A 14663-nucleotide genomic window follows, 5' to 3' on the forward strand; every position below is an offset into this window, starting at 1 on the left:
ATGTATTCATAAGCATAAAAACTGCCAAGGTGCTAATTTTTCTAGATATCGTTTGCATCTAAAATCGTGTGTAGTGAACCTTATTTTCGTATGCACTTCAAGCGAGTGAGTGCTCGATGACGCTGCTACGCATACTAATAAAAATTGCTAAATAAACGATATCTGAATTTGTATCTGTGAGTTACGTAACACATTAAACAAACTGGACACGATTAGACCCAGTAGTGTTAAAATCAGGAATTACTTATGAACTAATGATGAATAAATTTATATTAATTTTTAATATGAAGAAGTCGAAGCTGATTCTCTCCCCACCTTTAGCTACCTAGTACATCAACTGGCGACGCCTATGCACTAGAATCTAGTGACTAGATGATCATCGCACATTGAATTTTTTTTTAATTTAAAATTAATAATAATTTTGTGACATTGCAATGATGACGAATTCAATATATTTTTGTGAGTGATGTCGTTAACGTCGCGTCGCTTTCGTATAAAGTATGTCGTTTGTGGAAAACTCCAACTAAATATAGTCTGGGGATTATTTCAGACGCGTGGTGTCGCGCACGCCGCTCCAGACACCAATCTAAACACATTACCGATGGCCGACTTAACGTTAAAACGTTTATAACGCTAGTTTTTAACTATTGTTTAACATTAAACTTTTATTAGTTTTAAAATATAATTATTATTATCATATGTGATGGTTGTCTGTGAAGTTTAAATATGTATTGAGATGATTTTGATAGTGATATTGTTTTTATTGTGTTCGAAATGTGTACTATCGGAAGTGTTTACCATAGGTTAGTATTTTTTATGGTATATATTGGAATGATTAGAATCTTCGTTTGTTTATTATGGGCGTTTGAAACTGCTGTTCGTAGTTAACTAACATTTGCTATTAAAAACTCTGCTCCCTAGACTCAACAAAGATTTTAGCATCGTTATGTTATTCTTTCGAAATGTAGACTTTTGGGTACATTTACGTATTCTTTTGAATAGGGAAATTATGTAAGAACTACAAATTAGTTACTTTTATTTCTTTGTGTTTATTGTACAAGAAATGGACTATGAGTGTCATGTTTTTTTTTTATCTTTTATAGTTTATTTTTGGTAATAGCTTTAGTACATAACCAAACTGGCTTCCGCCTTTGAATCTCATTCACCTGTTTATGTTCTTCTAGGGGGTATATTTTACACAGACTCAGAAGAACTGAAAGCGGCATTATCTATAAGCGCCAAATTATACAACTTCGAAATATCGATTAAAGAAGTTGCAAGAAATGGTACTATATTGGAACTGAATCGTTATGTTTGCGAACTTGCTGAGGTAAGTCAAATTACCACAGACTAAACCGACGTATGATGTTTAAAATGTTAATTATGGAATTTTCTCGAAAATAATAGGTACTTTGTACTCATTAATTTCAGGAGAGCGTGATAGGTATTATAGATGGTACAGGAGGTCAGTCTACGGAATTCATTCAAGCTATATGTGATATACTAGAATTGCCGCACGTCACTATCAAACACAATGAGATAAAAGAAAACTCATATATATTGAATTTGCACCCCAGTTCAATGGCTTATAATATGGTGAGTACTTTAAAAATGTATGTACATTTTAAAGTAAAACTATTAATTAAAAGTAGGGTATTTCAAGACAAAAAGGTTGTCAGTTTATTTACTTTGTAAATATCGTTTAAAGGACGCGCACGCGTTTGACTAAACTATCGCACAACTGTAATGTAACTTGTATAGAGGTGCACACACTACTTGATTTTAAGTTATGGTACTAAACAGTTATTTTGGCTGCAAAACAATCGACTTGCGCGCGGCGTCCGCTCTAAATATCATAACTATGGAATTAAGAAGTAACAAATAATAATAAAAAGACAGAATTTTAAACGAACTTAAAGATATTATCATAATTAGCATTCTAACAGAATTTTTATGTTTATTTTTAAACAAAACATTTTGAAACATTACAGGTAATGGAGAAATTGGTAGCTCGTAAAGAATGGGAAGAATTTACAATACTTTATTTGAAAGGCTACAGTTTAATACGCACAAATAGTTTGTTGAAATTAAACACTCATAATGACAGATACATCGTGACTCTAAGAGAATTAAAGGGGAATGATTACAGGTAATTATTTTTTCTTATAAGAGAAAAGGCAAACGAGCGGCGGGAACACAGAGGTGGTCAATGACGCCCATGGAGAAGCAACACCAGAGGAACTACAGATGCGAAATTATAAATTAGACGTTGAGTTTTGCATTTATACTGGTATAAGATATACTAAGAGTATATGAATAGTTATCTTACCAAAAAAAAATAGATGTTATGAGAGTAGTGACCTTACCTGAACAAAAAATTCAATGTAACTTTAAAACTATAGAAAGTACGTGAGAACACAATGCTCGTCTTCTTAAATTTTTTTTACTTAGTGATTTATTATCTTTCAGAGATGTTCTTATCAGTGCCAAAGAGAGTGGATACGTAAATTTTGTGGTTGACTGTCCTCAAGAAAATGTTCCTATCATTTTACAACACGCACAAGAAGTTGGTTTGTTGGCTGACGAACATTCGTACATATTTGTGTCTCCTGATTTATTCACATTAGATTTGGAAAGATATAGATATGGAGGAGTTAACATGACAGGTATTTGTTTCAATTAATTATAATTAAATATTGTGATATCTTTGCAACGGCTTTATTAATCCAAAATGTAATTCAACAGCGCTTAGATTAGCTGACTTCGAAGAAAATGAGGATTTATGGAATTTCGCTTACAACTTTAATAAGGAATTCGTCTTCGCTCTCGAAGCAGATCAACTATCAAGTGAAATATTATTAATACACGACGCTGTGCTTATATTTTTAAAAGCAACTGAGAAAATGAAATATGGTCTCCAGAGACCTGAGGGTCTTAGTTGTGAAAACGGCACATCTTGGAATCATGGATCTTCGTTGTTAAATTTTATGAAAACTGTACGTTGTTTATTATTTATGTTTATTTTTTACTTTCTTGGTGTTGGCAGCAACTTATGGTCTCTTTCCCACATTAGGGTTTCTATCCAAAATATTTACCCCCTAAGTTTAATGGCGTGAAAATATATAGCCTTAAGCATGATGTAAGTGTGGCTTTTTATCAAAAAAAGAATTATTCAAAAATATGCTGTAATTACTGATATCTGGCGCAACAAAGAAGTGTGTGTTTTACGCATTATTATAATAGTATAGATTTAGATCCCAAGCAGTGAGATGTTACTTCATCCGCAAAGACCGCTTTTAAAACAAAGCATTTTTGTTAATGTAATTCTGAAGGAATGTCATATCTCAATACAAACTTTTGTCCCCAATTTAGACTTTTAGGGTAAAGTAACCCCAACGTAGCAATCGATGAGGGAGACCTACGTTAAGTAGTGGAAGACCTCAGGCTGATAATTAAAATGATGATGATGAACCAACTAAATCAAATTTATTATTCCAGAATAAAGTTGAAGGTTTTACACGAACATTAATCTTCAATGGCCACGGTGATAGACACAACGTTATGTTTGATGTATTGGAATTAACACCTGCTGGAAACCAAACGGTTAGTGACTGATAGTTACAAGCTGCCACTAGATTCTTCTACCAGCAATATTGGCACGGACAAGTTCACAGCGGCTTTTGTCACCATAGTTTTTAATTATAATATAACATTTTTTTTAGATCGGTACATGGAATAACAATAATCTCACAATTTCTAGACCAATTTTAGTTGGTTCTGATATTGTTGAAGAGACAATAATGAAGAATAGAACATTTAAAGTATTAATTGCAACGGTAAGTCTTTTAAGAGACCATGTAAAAAAGGAGTGTGTTTAAGAAAGTAGAATATAAGAAATAAAAAATTACATTTTGATATTTTTAAAATTTTCAGTCTGCTCCATATGGATATGTGAAGGAATCATCTGACCAATTAGAAGGAAATGATCGCTACGAAGGATTTACTATAGATTTAATTGAGAAGTTATCCGAAATATTAGGATTCAGTTACGAATTTGAAGTAGAACTTGAATACGGTACTAAAGATCCTCAAACACAGAAATGGAATGGCATGATCTATCAACTTATGGAAGATGTAAGATATTTGAAGTTGTTCCACCAATAAGGATAGAGGAATAAATTATAATAATTAATTAATTTGATTTTTAGAAAGCTGACTTCGCGATATGTGATTTCACTATCACCTCTCTTAGACAAAGTGCAATAGACTTCTCGACACCTTTCATGTCACTAGGAATAGGGATTTTATACAAAACTCCCAGTAAACAGCCACCCGAAATGTTTTCTTTTATGGCAGTATTTTCTAAAGAAGTAAGTGGAGTGTTATTTATTTAATAAAAAAGGGCTTAGTTTTCTACTAAAGCTAGTAAAATGCATACACTAATTGTGCAATAAATCTAGACTTAATAAATTTTAATTACAGGTATGGTACTACATGGTATTAGTACAACTTGGCCTTGGAGTGATCATGATATTTGTCGGTCGTATATCGCACAAAGAATGGCAGAATCCTGTCCCATGCATCGAACAACCTGAAGAACTGAGCAATCAGTTCAGCTTCGCGAATTCTGTTTGGCTTATCATTGGTTCTGTTATGCAACAGGGATCTGAAATTGCTCCGATGTGAGTAGTTCATTTGTTTTCTGTATCTAAATTGTGGACGAACCCATCAAATGAAAACAGATTTGTTTGAATACAACTTTAAGATGAATGTAATTCGTTTTTTTTTTCAATATGTTTCAGAGCTTTAGCCCCGCGTTTGATTACTAGTGTGTGGTGGTTCTTTACAATGGTCATAGTGGCTTCATATGTCGGAACCCTTGTCGCATTTCTTACGGTTGAAAAAAATGTTTTACCTTTCGAAACATTGGAAGAACTATACAAGCAAAAATCAATTTCATACGGAGCCAAAGGTAAAGGATCAACTTTAGGATTCTTTCAGGTGCGATAACATTCTTTTTAACATAAAATTGATTTGAAAATAAGAACAACGTTACTTTATATTTTTTCTTTTTAGCATTCACCAAACCCTACACTTGCGGGAATGTACAAAAAGATGGTCGACAACCATTGGCTAGTAGCTACTAATGATATTGGCGTGGCAAAGTAAGTGAATTTATTTCTATACAAATCCACATTAGTAGTTTCTCCTTCTATAACAATTCCAACTTCTACATCTAAATTCGTTTGTCGTAGATCTATTTTCTGTTCCCTTGCAAATTATACTATACTCTTTTAATGGTATATTGACGTATTGATTTAATGTTTCCAGATGTGAAAATGAAACTTATGCATTCTTTATGGAATCCACATCATTAGAGTACTATAAAGAAAGACATTGCGATTTACTTCAAGTAGGTGACTCATTTGATTCCAAAAGTTATGGTATAGGAATGAAGAAAGGTAAGATTATTTTTTATTTCATTCTTTAAAATAAAAAAATCTACCTTATAACCAGTAATTAATTTGCACAGGTTCACCATACAAGAAATATATTGACTACGGTTTACTTAAACTAAAGGAATTAGGTGAAATACAGAAGCTAAAAAATATTTGGTGGAAGGAGAAGCGAGGTGGAGGAAAATGTGGGGTAAGAATTTAACTCATCATCAGACTAAATCTGTCTTCTGTTTTACATAGGCCATCCCATCGGGGAAGGGAAAGGAATTGGCCTTAAAACTATATGAATATTGAAAATGATTATGTACTAGATAACAGACAGAACTAAATTAATCCAGATTGTAGTTTCAATTCAGACTATACTTCTAAATACATTCAATTCGTGTTTCTAAAACTTGATTTACAATAAAATCAGAAGTTTTTTACGACATTTTTACTTACATTGATTAGAACAGCAAGTTCAGATCCCTTGAGCCAGTTTTATAACATTTTTATTTTATTCGTCAGCAAGATATCACCTGAGCATTAAATTTGATCATCCAACTTTTGTATGTAAATGGTCTAAATTGAGTTTCGAACACTCATTACTTGAACATCGACTATAGTTGTTTGCGTCGATTGGAACTGTTTAAAAACAAAACTGTTCACCCAACGAAACTAATTTTTACTTAAAGGTCTTTTAAAATTATATTTATGATAGTACTATTTTGTAATGTTACATTTATTTGTACCAAAGTAGTACATAAACTTCATAACTATGTGGTAAGATAAAATTATCATGGTTAATTGTCCAAGTACTTGTGTGACCACTGTCAAATTATTTGTCCTGATTGAATACCTGGAGTTTATTTTCTCTCTCTCTCTCTTTTGTCCTGTGTCCCCAAAGTGGGGCAGAGTATCCACAGTACGCCGCCAGCTCGCTCTGTCCTGGGCTCTGCGTTTTGCCTCGGACCATAACAGAGTTTTTTACTTTACACAAATTAAAATCATTTTCAGATAAAACGGGATGAAGAACAAAAGCAACTCGGCTTGAAAAATATGTTAGGAGCCTTCGTTGTTCTGGGAGTTGGTTGTTTAATTGGACTTTTTATTTCAATAATAGATATGCTCTGGGGAATATTTAAACGCACTGTTAAATATAACGTAAGTATTAATTAATATAATTATTTAGCTAGTTCTCAAACTTAATTTAAATCAACGATTTTTATATATTTTTAACATTAATTACATATTTTTGTTCCATTGATCGATTGATAAGAATTTTATAGAAGTTTATAAATAGGTTTGGAATGACGGAGTATTTTAATAATTTTCAGACAACGTTCAAATTTGAATTAATAGAAGAATTAAAGTTCGCATTGAAGTTCAGCGGTGATATAAAACCAGTAAAACGTCATCAGAAGACGCAAGGAAGTTCTGATTCTCTAGCGGAGGCTGAAGGCAAAGATGAAGTGAAATCATTACATTCTATAAAATCTGGCAGGTCTACTGACACTCATAGAACACATCACTCTCATAGTTCCAAACACTCTGGACTTAGTATGGCTTTCGCTAAACGACGTGAATACAGCTAGTAGATTTTAAAAGCAAAATTTTAACTCTAATAATTATGAAACAATTTGTGCCAGTTAGTATATTACAAGATAAGTATAAGCAACTCTGTTAATAGTGTTTTCTACAATTTTATAAAATAAATAGCTGTTGCTTGCGACTTCGCCCTTGTAAAATTAAAAAAAATATTAAAAATGTAGACTATGTTACTCAGTGACATCATAGCTATCTAATGGTGCAAGAATTTGTGTAATCGGTCCAGTAATTTCTGAATTATTTAAATACATACAAAAACACAAATCTTTCCTCTTTATTATATTAGTATAGATGAAACTAGTGGTTAAATTTTCTTAGTATGTAAAAAATACATAATCAACGAAATAATAAACAAGTGATATATAAGAGCATTATTTCAATGTCTGCTCGAAATGGACACCGACCTTTGCGACCACAATCTTTCTCCGCGAGCCCATTAGCCATATAAATTGCACGACAAACCTCACAGCAAGGGTATGATTTACATCTACAACAAATTTATAAAAAAAAATCGTCTTGTAAACTATATATTCCACAGCAGTAAATTATAGTCCACGGTGTAGACGGTGATTCGGAGGAAAAAATCTTGGGTAGATTGGTGAAAACGGAACACCTAATATAACTGTAATAGGAAGCTAGATTATAAGGCTTTTTTTAAATGTAGTGGTGAATAATCCATTAATATGTAAACGGTACAAAGTATACAATTTAATTAAGCGCTATTCATCTTGTTATATTTTTTCAGATAAGGAATAATTCTATTAAAACATTCTTATCTTCTTTAGCATGAACATCAACAGACAGCTCGATGACTGCGACTTATTTGTCACCGTCTAGTTAATCAAGAGCGTGTCGCAAAAAGATGTCACTGTGCTAATTCTATGGCAAGATATTAGTTAATTAACAAAGTTGTTGATAACATGAAATAAAAAAAAAAAACATTAAATGGAAATATTTTATTACTCTAACAAATCCAACATGGTTTTTTCCCTTTAATAATCTGTACCTAAATGATGGTCACTTTAAGATAAACTTAGGAACTTGGATGTCATGCTTATAAGAATCCTAACGTGTGTGTTTAACTGTTATTTACAATATTCTAAGTAAACTTTCTCATTCTTGCTATTTGTACAGCGTTACTTTGACGTCGACTGTGAGCATTATGATTTGAATGTGAAGACCTTTCAGAACGCGGCGTTGGTGCGTGTTCAGGTCTGTTATCTTCTCCGGTAAATTCTACATCACCACTTTTATCATCATCATCCTTCTTAGAACTCTTAGATTCTGTCGACTCCCGATGTCGCACCGGCTTAGTGTCCCCACTGAAGCTCAATATGAATTTTAATTCAGCAATAAGTTCCTCCCTAAATGATACCTTAACAATAATTGTATCACATTAATAATGTTTAGTAATTTTATAAAGAAAATGTTTTTTAGTAAATTTATTACCTTATGGGTATGTGATATCATCCAGACATCAAATATCATTTCAATAAACGCGCATACGACCGCTAGAGCAGATCCTGCGACCAGCACTATGAACACACCACCGACATTCGCCAGCACCAGAGGCTGAGCATCACCGCTACTTGCATCATCATCCTTTTGATAAAAAAAAATAGACATGGATTTAATTTTGTATTTAAGACGAATTGCTGTATGGAATCTTCTGGCTTTTTCTTCTTTCCATAGAGTCTGATATGATTTGTATATTCTTCCATTCATATAATATTCGTAATGATAGTGTGAAATTGTTGCAGACAAATAACTTAAGAAGATCTTACCGCACAGGCGCCTCCTCCTCTTTTCTCTTTCCACCACTTATCTTTCATCCTTGCCAGCTTGCCTTCTTCTTGCAATTGCAAAATCGATTCACTCATAGGTTGTCTGTAAGGTGAATCTAAAAGAAAATTGTACTAGTATAATACATTAATACGTAATTAACATACAGGTAATCATACGTACTTTTTATCATAGCGATGCCGTAACCCTTGTTATCTAACAGGCCTCCTACTTGAGCTACATCACAATTTCTTTCAACCATGTATTCAATTGAAGTAGATTCCATCAAAAATGCATAGTTTTCTTTTTCAGATTTTACCCTGAAAGATTAATATATTAATAATTTGTATTTCAATTTACTCTCACAGTTTCGTTGTTCTTATTATTTTTTGGTTAGAATAAAGCATACCTTAATAGTCCTTCGTCATTTGTTGATGTCATGAGTTCAGGATGTTCATCCATATAGTGATACATTTTCTGATATAGTAAATTATCTGATTCCTAAAATTACAATTCTTGCAAAGACATATTGCTAGTTTTTTTTTTCACTAGATATATTTGTTAATTTTATACTTTACCTTAAAAAAACTGAATGTAGCACCACCCTTTTTTGCTCCGTATGTAATCCCATAAGGATTGCTTGCTAAATCTGATACAGATTTTATAGCGTAGAATTTAGACTCGACAGTCAAAAAAGCAGCCAAATTAGCGGTATATGATGACACCATAATTAGCGTAAAGAACCACCACATACTTCCCGCCATTCTCGTAGATACAGCTCTAAAATTTTATTTAAGCTATGTTAACACATTGGTTTTATATTTACAACAAATGTAATTAAAAGTAACATTTACATTGGTGCGATTTCAGATCCCTGTGTGAGTACACTTCCCAATGTAAACCAGAAAGCATTAGCTAATGTAAATTGATTGTCTAATGTCTCTGGTTCTTCAATACAAGGATACGGATTTTGCCACTCTTCAGGAGCAAACCTGCCTAAAATAAATAAAAGGACAGATACTCCAACATAAGCTCCGGCTAACCAGCCCCAAACCTGAAATCACATATCACTTACTTTGATACTCTCAATTTTGGGTATAACTTTATTATAAAATTACAAACCTCTAGAGAAAAAGGAGAAATAAACGAAAAGAGGTCTGGCGGTTGTTTCGTTGGCTTTTTGTACAAAATTGTGATACCTAAATTCATAAACGGACTTGTGAAATCGACAACTTTTTGCCTTGCGGCAGTTATTGTTAGATCTGTGATAGCGAAGTCAGCTCTCTGTAATAAAAATATTTTAATCGTCAAATAAAATCCTCGTCCTGTAATATAATGTATTTCATTTTAGTTATTACAAATTTATAAAATGTTGATAATTTACACCATCCATAATTTTTTCCATCATGCCAGTCCACTTTTTCGTTTTACTGTCATAAGATCCATAAACACCGTCAGCTTGAATATCGAATGTGTAGTTAAATTCGTTCATCTTAGCTAACTCTTCTATGACTTCTATACCAAAACCTTCGTAACGATTATTTCCTTCTAGTTTTAATGAAGATTCTGTAAGCATTCCATATGGTGCACTCTGAAGTTAAAGAAAACGGAAAATATGAATGGATTGTTAATACACAACTAGAGTCATAAACACAAAAAACATACTAATTGTCTCATCAACAACTTTACAGTCATTAATTATTTTAGACACAGACTTATTTCAACTACAATTGTTGTAAACTGCTGAATTAAACTCACCAGTGCGGTAAGTATAATAAAATGTTTGCCTTTCATTGAATCACTTCTTTCCTCTTCGACTGGTGGTATCATTGTTCTCGAGTCTTCGTATCCATCTTCAGTATTCCAAGTACCTACCTAAGATTAATAACAAGTCTTTAAATAAAAAGATACTGATTTGAAAGATTGAAATAACTTAGTCCGTGTTTACCTTTTCCAACCCATGAGACATAACTTCGAGAACATCGACTTCGAACTCAGATCGTAAACCATCTTCATCAAATTTTATAACACCTGTCATTCCGTCTATTTCCATCTAATCAATAGTAAAACATCCATTACGTATGTTAATAACTTTAAATCATAAGTTAATTTTGTATTACTTACAGTTCTTACGAAATTAATAATACTTGATCCTAAATTCCATGTATCCTGATCTTCACAAGTAACGTTGGAACCTTCCTCGAGTCCGATCGTTTTCAAAGCTGTTGTATACAATAATACTGCATCGTATAATAAAGCTAAGTTTAAACTTAGTGCTGATTCCGGAACAGCATTTTCAATTTTACCCTCCGATAAATCTAAAACTTGTTCATTTATTGATTTTATGAAATTTTGAATGTTCTCAGCACTTTGATCAAAAAATCTAACACCTGAAAAAAATTCGACAGTAATAAATGAAGGTAACGAAAGTATATATTACAAATGTTTTATTGGAACTGCTCCTAAAGTATATATCATAGATAAGTTAAGATAACTAGAGGCTGGCAATACACGACTTTTTTTTAATTTTTTTAATCTGATTTTTTTACATTTAAAATTACATCTTGTTTCTATTTATCACCTTTTGAGCTATTTCTTTACTGTAATCTACAAATGTTTTTCTGCTTTCTTTATTTCTTATCAGGCTATTCCAGTTTTCCCTACTTATTTTAATCTTTAACTTAAATGGCAAAGAATAACTTTAATGTCTTCAATCGTTTTTATTTTAATCAAATTAAGATGTTTGTCTAGAAAGGTAACAATCCTATATAAAACCTTTTCTATATCCGAAAGTGCTAGAACAATATTACCTGTAATATTGGAGCCACCGTGTTTAAATAATTCAATATCAACGATGTGAAAATCAGGATTCGTTATAACGTAGCTATGTCTGTCAGACATAATTCCAACCTGTTGAGCTTGTAATAGAATTTCAGCAAGATTATCTCGACCGCTTATTACTAAGTAATTAACGGAACCAGACATTTTTATGTTCTTTAATTGTATTCTGAAAGCAAAGGAATTGTCATAGACATAAGAGAAAAAAACCCTTCGGATTCGTCTCCGGCATAAACTAGTAAAGTTTAATTAATATCAGATAATTTACTTACTAATGCGTCTGTAACGAACACAAAAACTATAATTTTTACCTATAGTCGTCGCCTTCAGGTAGTTGGACTACTGTCATTAGAATGTTATCATCTGTTACTAAATTCTGCATCGTTAAAATGTTGTCCAAAAACGGTAAAAGTTCAGAACCTTCGTAAATTATAGTAAAATCTGTCCAACCTTTCATTTTGATTATATCAGCAAAAATCTACAAATTAACAAAGTACTAGTATTGCGATTAATGAAGCACGAATTGTTTAAAGCATTTGAGATAACATGCTGACATGCCTACCTGAGAATATGCTATGTGATTTGGGTATAAATTGATAGAAGACCAGTTCCGATTTTGTACCTCTATGAACTCTGTAATTATTTGCGGCAATTCCAAATAATCGGCTATAGACTGTACGTGTTGTAATGAAGTTCTATGAATAGGTCCAAACACACCAAACAAGTTGCTCTGACAACAAAAGAATAGTATAAATATTTCTTCATGATTCGATTCTATTTTAGGCTTATTTCTGTGTAACCTTACTTCTAAAAGAGAACATATTGCATTTTCCGCTTCAACAGCATCATCAGGTGAAGTTCTAATAACATTTCCTACGAATGGGTTATCCTGATTTTCTGACGCCTCTTGTATAGCTACGTTAAATGCAGCCTCATATAGAAAACTACCATCGTCGAATATAGCCCCTGTTAATTGGAAATTTTAAATTTTTATTTCAATAATGAAATTTGTTGTTTTAAAAATAATTAGCTCACTCACCAATAGTTCTATCTGCCAATGCATGTTGCAGTAAGAAAATAAACAAATTGAAAACACTTTCTTTTACAAAATGCATTTGTACTCTATCATTCCATTAGTAAGTTGTTAGTGGTTTTTTAATCAAGGTACACTATTAGATTATATCTGCGTAACTGCAGACGGAGAAACTAACAGACAATAATTTTAGAATCTGTTCTTCATTAGTAACATAATTGTGTCACACATTCGTACTTGGCATGAACTACAAATAGGCAAAGTGCCTAAATCTCATTAGATGCACTTTTAGTTAAACAGGTTAACTCCAACATGACTTTAAAATTGTTTTATTGATTATGTTAAGATCTAACTTGAATTCCTAGAAATCTATTTTTCTATCCAAAATTTAGACAATAGAACTTTTAATATGTATGTATTGCCTTTGATTATTCTAATCTACGTGTAAAATATTTTATTTAAAACAGTGCCATCTTTCGTACGATTCCTCAACTGAAATAGAATTCGCAAAAGGTTTTTCTCTACACTTTCTTTAATAAGAATGAACGATAACCAGATGGCAGGATTATATAATGTAAATAATTATTACGCATTCAATAATATCAGAGATTCGCGATCATCTCGACCAACAGTTTTTAAATAACTTTACAAAAGTATTTTACAATTGGAATACTATAATGAAAACTGGTATAGAAAAGCGATATGCATTTTGTACAAGAATCAGGATTAAAATTTGAACTGTATAGCTGAAAATTATTTTTTATTATGTTCTTAAAAATGTAATAAACTGGCATTCAGAATTAAGTAAAAACAACATCAACTGTACATCCAATTCGCGAAATATCGAATATCGATAAATTCAATGATTTTATTACCACTCACTAATAGGAATTTTCATTACGAAACTTCTTTAATTAAGTCCAAGCCTTAGGATTCTTTTACTGCGCAGTACGTGAACAATTTAATAAGAAAATAATTCTCATGTTAACATGATTATGAAACAAAAGGTAAAAAAGGTATTAGAGACAAAAACCAAAACAATACTATTTGATAAAAACGATCAGGATTATAAAGATTAGAATTCTCTAAGGGATTAACACAAACGTTACATTAACTGTTCAAAATATTTTAATACCAAAACAGACATTTTCGTATATTATTCATGCTTTGGGTCGTTTTTGACACCTTCTTATGCTTAATCAACAAAAGGTTCAGACGCTTTTTTCCTTTTTTACCGTGGAATTTATTATTCTGACACCGAACCTATCAAGTATCAAATCGTAATAATCGTTAACTTGTATTCATCTCAATGCAATTGGGATATGGCACCAGATTTTTGCCTTATAGATCATTTTATTATTCATCATTTAAGACAGAATACAGAATCCCCATAGGCTGGTTCAATTCCGACTCAAAGGATCGTTTGATTTAAATGGTTCATTGGGCGTACAGGGTACAACAATATTATAAAGACAAGTATGCGCGTTCTGCGATCCCTCCATCGCCGTTTCTTTTTTTCTCGCATCTAGTGTTGCCAGCATCCCTCGTGCGAACAACTCCCTTTATCAAGTTACCTTTTAGGCAATCTTAAGGCTACTTCTACCCATGAAGTAGGTCACACCAGAGCCGCATTGATCTCTACCCATATACCCCTCTAAAAATCTGCTTGTAACTTGCTATTTTAATAATTAATGTGAAAGGATCAATCATACCGTTATTTATGAAACAACAGCAGATTTAAAATAATTAAAAATTATAGTTAATTTTATACCTTATTTTTAAATAGTCGTATAACTTAACTTAATCGAATTTAGTTTGGTAAGTCGTAACATTGTCTGGAATTGACTTAGCTAAAGCTTTCAAACGGTGTTAATAATGTAACAACTGTTTTGAAACTCACAATTCTTTCGTAATTAATGAAGGTCTTAGCATTGTCTACAGCCTTTCACAAGGCTTAGTATATT

At 32.1% G+C, this 14663-nt stretch overlaps 2 protein-coding genes across 2 annotated transcripts; one reads left to right on the forward strand and one right to left on the reverse strand.

Annotated features, from left to right (window-relative positions):
- Positions 1 to 566: 566 nt before the first annotated feature.
- On the forward strand, positions 567 to 7191 carry LOC106103078 (glutamate receptor ionotropic, kainate 2-like). Its single transcript, XM_013282742.1, has 17 exons — positions 567 to 803; positions 1185 to 1330; positions 1432 to 1596; positions 1992 to 2149; positions 2470 to 2666; positions 2746 to 2996; positions 3499 to 3603; positions 3723 to 3836; positions 3934 to 4134; positions 4209 to 4370; positions 4483 to 4682; positions 4803 to 5001; positions 5077 to 5165; positions 5332 to 5462; positions 5534 to 5649; positions 6456 to 6602; positions 6776 to 7191. The coding sequence occupies exons 1-17, from the start codon at positions 737 to 739 to the stop codon at positions 7031 to 7033; spliced, it is 2706 nt and encodes a 901-aa protein (XP_013138196.1). The 5' UTR covers positions 567 to 736; the 3' UTR covers positions 7034 to 7191.
- Positions 7192 to 7310: 119 nt separating this feature from the next.
- LOC106103077 (glutamate receptor ionotropic, kainate 2-like) lies at positions 7311 to 12914 on the reverse strand. The gene is made up of 17 exons (XM_013282741.1): positions 12706 to 12914; positions 12472 to 12632; positions 12229 to 12396; positions 11978 to 12144; positions 11639 to 11835; positions 10953 to 11218; positions 10777 to 10881; positions 10587 to 10703; positions 10213 to 10419; positions 9951 to 10112; positions 9683 to 9882; positions 9407 to 9608; positions 9238 to 9329; positions 9012 to 9148; positions 8831 to 8946; positions 8496 to 8648; positions 7311 to 8421 (listed from the first exon to the last, which is right to left on the reverse strand). The coding sequence occupies exons 1-17, from the start codon at positions 12779 to 12781 to the stop codon at positions 8146 to 8148; spliced, it is 2802 nt and encodes a 933-aa protein (XP_013138195.1). The 5' UTR covers positions 12782 to 12914; the 3' UTR covers positions 7311 to 8145.
- Positions 12915 to 14663: the final 1749 nt, after the last annotated feature.

Source organism: Papilio polytes, unplaced genomic scaffold (assembly GCF_000836215.1).
Source record: "Papilio polytes unplaced genomic scaffold, Ppol_1.0 DF823879.1, whole genome shotgun sequence".
NCBI classification, from domain to species: domain Eukaryota; kingdom Metazoa; phylum Arthropoda; class Insecta; order Lepidoptera; family Papilionidae; genus Papilio; species Papilio polytes.